The sequence below is a fragment of the Neopelma chrysocephalum genome, unplaced genomic scaffold, assembly GCF_003984885.1.
Source record: "Neopelma chrysocephalum unplaced genomic scaffold, ASM398488v2 Primary Assembly neopelma1_180, whole genome shotgun sequence".
In the NCBI taxonomy this organism is placed as follows: Eukaryota; Metazoa; Chordata; class Aves; order Passeriformes; family Pipridae; genus Neopelma; species Neopelma chrysocephalum.
The window spans coordinates 183,012-194,103 of record NW_020897842.1 but is presented as its reverse complement, the minus strand read 5'-3'; the positions used below and the strand labels follow the sequence as shown (position 1 = coordinate 194,103).

The following is an 11,092-nucleotide window of genomic DNA, read 5'->3' as shown; positions in this document are numbered from 1 at the left end:
AGGGAAGACAGCAAATTCAGCCCCAAATTCAGGGAAGACAGCAAATTTAGCCCCAAATTCAGGGAAGAGAGACTGAGATTCAGTGGCTGGGGATGCTCAGAACAGACTGACCATCACAGACAGACTCCCTGGCTGTAAAATCAGAGAGTTTTGCTCCCAAACTGCTCCAGTCTTTTAAGGAAGGAAACCAAAACCATGACCTACTTCACGTTCCCTGTTACTACTAAAACATCCAGAAAGGTTTTGACTTACAGGGAGCACCGAGTCTGACCTAGTTTTCAGTCTGAGCAAAAATTAACAACCCAAACCCCTGCACAAGTCAAATTCTATTTTAGAATATTATTTTTAATTCTGGAAAGAGACAGTCTCCAGCCCCACCCCGGAGCAGCTGCTTCAGACTCTTTGCACATATGTCAGGGAAGGTGAAAGCTGTCAAGGGACAGGAACTCCCAGTCAGCTTGAGAGAGAGAGATTTGCCTCGTGGCCTCTCACTGTGCAGGAATTGAGCTGCTCCTTTCAGAGGAACTGGATTTGTAAGTGCAGAGCTGTCAATCCTCTAATATTCCACCTCAGGTTTGGGGTGCAGGACCTGACTTGTCCCTGGGTGGCTGTCCCTGGGCTGTGGGGTAAGAGCAGTGGAAAGAGGATTTGCTTTTCCTTCAGGTGCCCACTGTGAAACCTTTGCTTTAACACTCCACCAAACCTGCAAAAACTGCCAAAACACGTTTTTGCAAATAAGGTGCAGGGGGAGGGGAAAATTCCCTGATGGATTTCTGGTTTCTAGCCTGAGCCACACTCTGTATGGAGCTCAAGCAGCACAAGAGCCATCTAACCCCAACCCTTGGGCTGAGCTCACCTGCTCAGACATGGCACAAGAGGGTTTCATGGAGGTAACATGGACAGTCAGGAGACTCCCAGGATCAAAGGGAAAAGGCAGGGTGGTTTTATCTTGTTCCTAAAACTGTCTGGGGACTGCCAGAGGAACTGCAAACACCAGGGGAAAAGGTCAGATAAAGCAACACAACAAACAGGCACCAACAGGAACTGTGTGTCTGTAGATTACGAGGCGCTCACAGCGCCTTCCTGAGCTCAGATTCCATGGATTTCACTTCCTCTTCCCCTTCACCCTCTGATGGCTCCCCTGGTGCTCGTTCAGAGGTGAAAGAATGCAGCTGGCTGAGAGAGCTGCTGCAGCTTCTGCTCCAGCTGAGAGCCCAAAGAGAAAAGGTCCCCCACTGTATTCCAACAAATGCAAAGCATCACTGACACACAGCTCCAGAAACGCTGCAGGAGACACTGGGAAACCCAATCCTGAGGCCAGGAGAGCTACAGGCACCAAACTCCTCTTTGCCACAGACCTACAGAAGGTGCACAAGTGGGAGCCCAGTCACAACAGACCTTCCCACGGCAGCAAGTGCCAAGCCACCAGTGTCACACACACACACACCCACCCATGACCATCAGCACGGGCTGGAATTTGTTCCCTGGAGTCACTGTGCCCTCTGGACACGCCACAGCAGAATCCCTCCACCTTGCATGGGCTTGGGAAGGGCCACTGGACCAGGAGGTGATCCCTGCAGCCCCTCCCTGAGTCTGGAGAAGCTGTGCCAGGGGCTGCTGAACTCCACAGCACTTGTACCCATGAAAGAACCTCCTGGGAAAAGAGCAAAACCATCACCCACCTCCCTCAGACCCCAACCTATCTGAGCAACCTGCCCATTCAGAGTTGGATTGGTGGCCCTGGAGAACCTGAATCCTCCCTTGCAAAACCAAGAATGATGTCAGGCCCCAAATCCCAGGCTTTGCTCTGTCAGCATTTGGGGCAGAGCTTTCACAAAGGGAGAGATTAGGAAATAAAGCAGCCTGGGTGGAGCTGGCAGGGGGAGTGGAGTTCTCCCAGTTCTCACAACAATCCCCTCCCTGGGGTGGGCAGGGTGTGCTTTTATGTCCTTGCTCTGCCATGGGGGCTTTGCATCCATAATCTTCCTTTATGTCCATGTCACCAGACATCAGGAGGGTGACAGTCATGGGAAATGGAGAACCTGAGGCCTGGGAGTAATCACCAACCTCGTGCCCAAATTCTTTTGCTCACCTCGACACCTCCCATAAACTACCCCCCTTCAACACCTCCTATAAACTACCCCCCTTCAACACCTCCTATAAACCACTCCCCTCCTTGCACAACTCTCTGAAGTGCTTTGACCCCCTCCACCTGTGCCTTGAAGAGTTTTTACTCATGCAAATAAGACAAAGTTAACACAGGAAAGAACAGAGCAGAGCAAAGCAGCTGCTGGCAAATGATGCAGTGATTCTATGACACAGCACAGATTTGGCTTTTAGGCTAAAAATCCCAGTGTTTCATTCAATTTGCACTTCAACTATGAAAAGTTAAAAGTTCTTCATGTCTGGGGAAGAACCAGAAGTGACACCTGACAGAGAACACACAACGACTCGGGGAGAAAATCAAAGAACATGAAATTCAATCCACCTCTTGAAACCTTCACAAGGTGTGAAGTAATTATGTTGTAATTGATGCATATTCCTAACAGAAACTGCTGATACCATGATTATTTCCTAGGTCTCATGCAGAGTAAGCTCACTCTGAAATTCTGCAAGAAATAATAACTGAAAGCTGTCACTCTTCATGTTCTGATGAGTTGTATTAATTATATATTAATATAATACATATAAAATAATTATAATGAATATAATTAATAACATGTGGGTTTTTTTAATTAAGTACTTTAATTGTAGCAGAAATACACGTGCAAGGGGGTGATTTACCAACACCAGGACAGGGGGAAACATCCCCCGTGTGTGAAGGCGAGGGATCATCGCTGCATTTCCTCCCTTCCCCAACAAAGGCAAAACAACAGATTTTGGACTTGGCAGCGACTCACCGGATGGGCTCGGGCCTGAGGTGGTTGTTGAGGCTGAAGAGGAGCTGTTCCTCACTGAAATGGGGCTTCCCTGGGCCCCTCTGGATGTCCAGGTGGGCGGCGTTGCAGAGCGCGTGGACCCCCGTGTCCGTCCGGCTGGAGATGTGGAATTTGATGGGAACACTGGCCTTGAGGCTCTGGGCTGCCTTCTGAAAGCCAACAGGAGGGGGGTTCAGCAACACTGGGCTCACCTGGAGCCAGCTGGGGAAAAAAAACACATCCTCCTCCCTGCTCAGCACGTTGTTATTGCTCGGGTAGAGAAGGAATCTGGAGTAGGCAAATCTGGAGTTACCGTGGGCAAAGGAGGTGATGGAGAGGGGCCTGTTTGGGGGACTCATCCCAGCACCAGTGGCTTTTCACTCTGTGCCCTGAAATCACCTCAGATAGAACAGCCAAAATGCCATGTGAGCTTCCCTTCATGTAGAAAATAGAAGTAAAAACACTCATCTCCCTGTCCTTTGCCTTGTGTCGTTGGGTGAGGGAGAAACAAGACACAGGATTAACTATTCAAACCAACCATCCTTGAAAATCCAGGCCCTCAAAGGGATGGAAAGCAGCCAAGACACCAGCCAAGGTGGCTGAAGGAGCTCAGGCTGCAGGCCAGGATGGTGTAAAATGCTGGGGTTGATGCTGCAGGCAGAAGTTCTTTTCCAGAACACACTTCCATGAGCTGTGGAGAACACAGGAGCCAGAGCAGGGGCAGCACAGCACTGAGGGAATGCATTTATTGGTCCCACTGAGAAATATCAATATAAACAGAGCCAAGAATCAAGAACACAGCTCTCAAAACCCACCAGCAGTGAGGAGCTGACACTGAGCTGTCCCGGCAGCTACAACCAACCACAGCACAAACAGGATGGGTTTTACTCATATTTTTCCCTATATATTCCTCAAGAGTAGTTTTCTTCAGGAGCCAAGAGCTGCCTTAATATTCAGGTGATGCCTCACTCGCCCCAAGACCTCTGGCACAGCAGGGCTAAAGCAGAAAACAACAAAACTTAATTACTTCAAGCTTATTTAGAGCCCCCAAACCCCTAAAATTACACTGCAGCTGAGATGCCCTTTAAAAATTAGTCAGCAAAATGCACTGCAACAAGATCCTCGGGGTCCTGCCTATGGATTTTGGCAGGGATTTGCTGGAGGATCCACCTGTGGATTGTTGTTTCCCTTTCCCAGCTGTTCCTCTCCACACAGCTGGTTTTTATCCCTTTTTATTCTGCCTTTCCCTTCTGCCCACTGACTGGAAAAACAACTGGGGGAATTAACTAAAGGTTCCTGCTGGGAAAGCAAATAAACCCCTGCTAAATGAGTCACTAATAAGGTGTCTTTTAATCAAGATTCACACTCAAACAAGAGGAGAAGAAGAGAGGCAAACACAGCCCTCCTTTGTGAGGAGACAGAAAATCCAGTGAACATCATTACAGGCAATAAGTGAAACGTTTTGAAAGACTGAAAAACCCACAAAAGAAGGCAGAAAACCAGAAGGATGACTAGAAATTTCCTTCCCTTTCCCATCCCCAACTCCTGAGAAGCGAAGCCAGCGGTGGTCTTTATTAGATTTTAATTTGGTACAAGAGCCAGTAAAAGTTTGAACTGCTGACTCACAAATACCTTCCAGACTCCAATTTGAGCAGTTTTCAGGATTCTGGGCTCTCAGAAATGCACAGTTAAAACGCAGAGGAAGGCAGGGAAAAAAAATGTCCCCAAGCTGCAGGGGGAGGCCTGGGAAAGAGAACAAAACTGATTTTCCCCTTCCTAATCCTTCTATTTGGAGTTCACATGTGGTTACAATTAACAACGAAAACCTTTATTTATCACCCTTAAGCAGAGAGAAGCAGACAGAAATTAAATAGTTTTCTGGAGCAGACCTTGGCTTGTGCCTCAGCAATTTGTCTTAAAGCAGGAGCTGATTTTAAGAGCAAAGTTTCAGAGATGTTTGGGTTTCACAGGCTCCTCCCTTCCTCCACCCTCTTCTCCCCCCTCCTTTCTCATCAGACAAAAACCAGCCAGTGGAAACAAGAGTTGAAAGAGAGAGAACAGGAGAGAACATGGAAAACATCCTCTTTTTTTTTTCTTGCTTGCAGAAGTTTGGATGCAGCAGTGCCTTGGATCCCACACTGCATCCCATTCCAGGCTGGATAATGAGAACACTGGATGTCTCCTCCTCTGCCAGGAGCTGAGCACTGCTGGAAACCAGGCTGGAGAGGGAGAGGGGATTGCTGACCCTGAGCCAGAGCTGGTTCTTTGCCCTGCCCAGCTCAGCCCCCAAACCCCCAGAGGGGCAGCACTGAAGGACACCTTCAACCAGAGGGATTTTCACAGCTGCCCTTGTCCAGCACCACGTCCCTGAGCATCCCAGGAGGGCTGTGACCACCACCAACAGCAAAGCTCAGCTGAAATCTTTGTGTGTGGATCCCTCCTCCAGCCCTGCAGGCACACAGCTGATCACATCCTATCAACTGCTGCCTCCAGTTTCAATTTTAATATTTCATTTAATTAGGAAGGGATACAATCTCCTTAAAGAGACAACTCCTGAACTGCTGAACTCCTTTGCAGGCAACTAAGAAGTGACCCTTCACCTATGCAAATGTGCCATCCAAAGTCCTTGGATCCCACAGGCAGCTGAAGGTTTCCTGCCCTGCTTCCTGTGGAATTTAATCTGTTATTATCCCCCACACTGCATTTCAAAAAAGGTGCGTTATTTACATGGAGCAATTGCTTGGATAAGGACCAGTTTTTCCTGCCCTTTCAGTACAAACAGGCCCCTAAAAGAAGCAGGTCTTTGGTGTGAGGAACCCAAAAGGCTTCAGTGCTGTTAATCCAGATCCTTCTCCTGTCTGATATCATCTGTGGATTCCTGGGGGGGAACTGAAGCAGGAGTTAAGCACCCAGCTCAAAGGAAATAAAGAAGGCAGAGCAATGAAGGAGCTGGGTTGTCCTCCCTGTGCTCAGGGTTCACAGGTCTCTGCTCCCTCCTTTAAAGCCACAGAACATGCAAATATTCTCTTTAGCAGGTGCCACAAACACCAAAACCTTGGCTTGGTGCCTGCTGGAGGCCTTTCCCTGAGCCACATCTCACCCATTTGCATTTAACCTTCACTCCCAGAGTCTTTCCAGACAACCACATTCCTGGAGCATCCCAGGGTGCAAGTTTATCCCCCTTGGATAAACTGGCACAGCTGTGCCAGTGATGCAGGGGAAAGTATGACTTGCACTTAGTAGGTCTGTCCTGCTAACAGGTTTCAGTCATTAAGCACTTCCATATTTTGAATTGTGCTGAAATTTCCACTGCTGTGTGCCAGAGTGACGGGGATCCACCTTCCAAATTGCTGCTGTTACTCCCTCTCTCAACACAAGAGAGGCAAGAAGAAGAACAGGCCCACTAATGTACACCACTTAAAAAAAATTACATCCCCTTCTCTCCCTGAAGCCTAAATTAAAAATAAAAAAATCCTGGAGATACTCAATCACCCACCTCTGCAGGCACTAGGAATGTCTTGGAAAAATAAGTGCCTGTTTCTCTCTCTCTCCCAGCAGCTGGATTGTTCCTGGTTCCATCCTGTGCAGTGGCCTCAGCAGCACAGACACACACAGGGGGGCTGCACTGCCCTCGCCAGGATTTATAAATGACAAGGTTCTAATAAATAATAAACGTGTGCAAGCTTCTGGTTGCAAGTCAACCCAGCCTCCCTGACTCTCCCTGGGTGCTCTGTCAACTGAAACCAATTAAAAATCTCACCCATTTGGAGTGGGATAAATAAAAGTTGAAGTGAAAGCTGAGAATGTAGATTCTGCTGGGAAAAAAAAAAAGGTTTCCAAAGCAATCTCCTACGTCACTGAAATTATTATCAAAACAGAGGCTGAAGATGACAGTTCTCTTGGTCTGTTTTCCTTTCTTTCTTCCTCTTTTTCTTTTTTTTTTTCAGGGGGTTGGGAGGAGGGGAGGGCAGGAGGTTGTAGCAAAGCTGCCTTGCATAGTAAGGAGCTGGTGTATGTTCCTTCTCCCCTCTCCTCCTCCCTTTTCCTTTCATGAGGAATAATATCTGGCCTTGGGACGAGGCTGCTGGCCAAAAAAAGAGCTTTGTGGGGGGAAGATTAGCTTTGGGCAGCATCCACCAGCACAGTGGGAAGGAGCACACTCAGGAGGGATGGTCCCAACCAGCCACGAGAGGGAAGGTGAATCTGTGGATGCCACGGGGTGTTTGCCACAAACAGCCACTCACCCTGCCAAAAGGTGCTACATTTATAACAGGGATACATATATAATATATATATATTATAACAAGAGTCCTCCCTTTATAACAGGGATATTTGTGAGAGCTGAGACTAGAACATGAACTCCTGCACCTTAAAAGTTTCCACAAAGAACTGGAGGGAGCAAAGTCACAGGGCTTAAACGTCCCCCTCTGGGATTTGTTTTGGACCCATCACCAGCAAGTTGGGTTTCCAAGGGCTTCGAGATAAATATGTTGTCTCCAGGAAAGAAATAAAGTGTTTTCTTGCAAAGCTTACCCCCCCTCAAAGAGATATTAAAAGCTCCATCAAATATCTACATCTGTCCCAGAGCTAAAACAAGTCTCCACCTCCTCGTGACAGTCCCAGGGCTCTGTTACAGAGCAGCAGCTTCTCTGTCCTGTATGATACAGAATTTTACAGAGACACAGACCTTCTGCTCAGCCCCAGCCCAGATTTTTTACCCCAGCCCACACTCACAAACCAACCAGCCAGTGACACTTTCAAGGACACAGTTGTTGAAACACAAGGTGTGCAGCTCACAGGTTATTTCTGCTTGCCTGGAACTGCAAACAAACGTCTGAACATCTCTAGGATACAACAAAATTAATTAAACCTCCTCACAGGTTTAATTCTGCCCTTCCCTTCCTGGCTTTGGAAAGCAGTGAAGTTCAAGGCTGCCCAGAAAAGGAGGAAGGAAGAGAAATTCCTACAGGCTCCAGAAGTTTTCTATTAGAGTTGCTTTGAGACTTCCCATGTGGTTCCAATAGACACAGCAGTGCCCAGCATCAATACCACCACATGAAAGCAAAGCACAGAGCCCAGAACTGGCCTGCAAAGTGCTGATACTGTGAAAAGACAACACCAAATAAGCTCATGTTTTCCTTTTTTTCCCCCCTTTCTTCTTTTCTCCCCTAATCGCCCATCCTGCCCATCTGCCTGTTCAAACAGAGTCACTGGGATAATGCAAAACAACTGCTGGGCTCGCCCAAAGTCCTGGGGCTGAGGCACTGGATGGCTCAGGGGATGAGATAAATGAGATGGAAAGTCCTCTGGGGTCTTCTTTCAAGATCTGCACAATATTTATCCACTTTCTCTGCAACGGTCTCAGGCAAGAAGGCACAGAAATACACCCTGAGAACTCTTCTTCAAACCATAATTCCTCACACTTTTTCCCCCTGTAGGCTGGGGAGGGAGGGCACACAGGAACTCCCACCCTCAGTGGTGTGGGAATGGTCACAGAGAGAGGCTGGGTGGGACAGCAGGTCCTTCTGGACCAGCCCTTCAACAACTCTGCTCTTCACAACACCAGGCTGGCAGCCAAGACAGAGCACAGACTGTCCCAGAGCAGCACACTGCTGCACTTGGGACCAAAAATGAGGTACAAGAGGGTTGGCTGTTAACACACAGGTCTGACCTGACCCCCAGCAATCAGCCTGAACCTCCTCTACAACCTCTTTATCTTCTAAAAATGCACAAGCTTCGTTTTGAACTGCCTGATGCTTCCAAGACAAATAATGCAGCTTCCTTTTGATTCCTGCCCTGCCCCAGAACATGGGATTCGCCAGCAGCTTGTAATTAAATTACAACTGGATTACAATGCTCAGGTGTGCTGAGCTTTTACCCTGTTTTGACCTGTTTTCTACCACATTTTGCACGCTCACCCCGAGCCCCAACAGCACTCGGGTCCTGAAAGCCATTCTTGTATTCTGGGGGATCCCTGGGAGCAGCACAGGGAACAACCAGGACAACAGGATCAGAACTTCTTTCCCCTGGCATCTCAGAACTCCAAAAGAATGGGAACAGCAAGGAACAATGGACATCCTGCTGTGCTTTGTTCTGAAAACATCCATCAGAGGCATCCTCTCCCAGGAGGACACAGCCTGGAGTTTCCAAAGCCATAAAGGATTTTGCCATGAACTAGAATTGAGGCAGTTTTAAGAGCAAGGGGGGAGGCAAAGCCACAAGTCCTAAGGAAGCCTCACATGCTTAGGTACCTTCAGCACCTGAGCAGGGCCTCTCACAATCACAGCTCTGCACTCAGATGCCTCCATTTCAAGGCCCATCGAAGGGGTCACATCTTTTTCAGGATCAGAATCTCCACAGTGACATCATTTCTGAAGCACTTGGGCTGTTTGGAACTTTACAGTGTTTAGCACTGTAGTTTTATTGAGTTTTATTGTGGTTTTATTGAGTGTCAGCCTCAAAATAATAGTTATATTATAACTCCAGATAAAATCTGGAGCTGAGCAATGTGACCCCAGGAGCTTCATTCTAATGACAACATGATTAGCAAGGACCTACCTCCAAATAATTCTGGACTCCAACCAGTGCCTGATCCCTCTTAGTCTCCATAACCCCACTGCAGAGCAAAACAAAGACAACAGTTATTGATGTGTGTCAACACTCAGGGACTTGACACAGAGTCCACCAACACATCCAGAAGCCCATGGGGGACTGTTTGCTTTTGGACCACCTGGATCTTCCCACAGAACTCATGAACGGGCAGGAAAACTGATGCAGGGGTTACGTGCAAGAAATAAGCCTGGAATTAAAATCACCCTTAAATTACTACTCCCTGAACTCTCCCTTCAGGTGGAGGCTGGCTGGGGGACGGGGCAGACAAATGACACCAGTTTGCAGATGAAACTATTTCAGGGCCAGGAGTCGGTTGCCAACTGCAGGTGCTTTTCTGTGAGTGCCATAAAGGGACTAAAAGACCACGAAGGCAGTTTGTGAGGAGCTTCTCTCTCTGCTGCAGAAGTCACTGCCATTCCCACTGAAGAGAAAAGAGAGACATCCCAAGGCTAAACCCACCCTACCTGGAACTACTCAGAGTAATTTAGTGCCCACAGTGACCCAGAGCACACACTGGGAACCAGCTGTGGAGTTTGGCACAGGGTGTTGTTGTTCTGTAACATCCTCACGAAGACAGGAACAGTTCCACGAGCTGGGGCTGCACAAGTTCTGCCACACACTTTGAGATGTGAACAGGCACAGCTCTACACATGAGGTGTTTAAGGCCTGGGGAAATCCCAGCTCAGCCTGCAGGGATCACAGCCCACACATCACCTCACCTGCACCTCTGGCCAGCAAAGGTACCTGAACGCTGAGAACTGGCCACAATCAGGCACCACTGCAGGAAAAACAGCAACTTGCCCTTCCCTCCCCAGCCTGAGATAAGTTTCCCTTCTTCTCTTCCCTTTGACCTTTTCTCTTTGCTAATTTTATACCTTTCCTGCCTGAACCATCCCCTCCCTCGCACTTCTGTGCACAGCAGGAAGCAGAGTCCAGCTCCCTGTGTGCTCCCACCTGCTCAGCAAGGGATCATCCCTCCCCTGAACACTGTTCTCACCCATTCCTCCCCTGAACACTGTTCCCATCCATCTCTCCCCTGAACAGTGTTCCCATCCATCCCTCCCCATACTCTGCTCTCACCCATCCCTTCCCAAACTCTGTCTTCCCTAAACTGACCTCTCACCCTTCCCATCCCACACCTGAACACTATTCTCACCCATCACCCCCCAAATTCTGCCCTGCCCAAACCCTGCCCTCCCTAAATTCTGCTTTCCCTAAACTTTCCTCTCCCCAAATTCCGCCCTCCCCATACTCCGCCCTCCCCTAACTCTACTCTCCCCAAACTCCGCCCTCCCCAAACTCCGCTCTCCCCAAATTCTGCCCTCCCCAAACTCCTCTCTCCCCAAACTCCGCTCTCCCCATCCCTGCCCAGCTCTCCCGGTGCCGCCCCGGTCTCTGCCGCTCTCCCCGCGCGTCTCCGCGGGGGCACCTGGGCACGTACCTGTACCTGGTGCCAAAGTACTGAAAGAACACCAGGTACCGGGCCGGGGCACAGCCCATCTCTGCCATCCCGGGGGGGCACCCCGGGGACCCTCCCCGGCACCGAGCGGCCGGGCAGCACC

The 11,092-nt window shown here is 49.0% G+C and overlaps 1 protein-coding gene across 3 annotated transcripts in view; it reads right to left on the bottom strand.

The window, feature by feature from the left end:
- The window catches only part of PUSL1 (pseudouridine synthase like 1), a 23,764-nt gene extending 12,672 nt beyond the window's left edge, over positions 1 to 11,092 (bottom strand). The window contains exons 1-3 of one of the 3 annotated variants that reach the window (XM_027702125.1): positions 10,972 to 11,092; positions 9,477 to 9,534; positions 2,901 to 3,088 (exon numbers count right to left, since the gene is read on the bottom strand). In XM_027702125.1, the coding sequence (XP_027557926.1) occupies positions 2,901 to 3,088; positions 9,477 to 9,534; positions 10,972 to 11,039 (314 nt within the window). In that variant the 5' untranslated portion in view covers positions 11,040 to 11,092. Of the gene's footprint in view, positions 1 to 2,900; positions 3,089 to 9,476; positions 9,535 to 9,994; positions 10,193 to 10,971 lie in introns of those variants that run through there. The other 2 variants (XM_027702126.1, XM_027702127.1) reach the window with 2 other exon arrangements.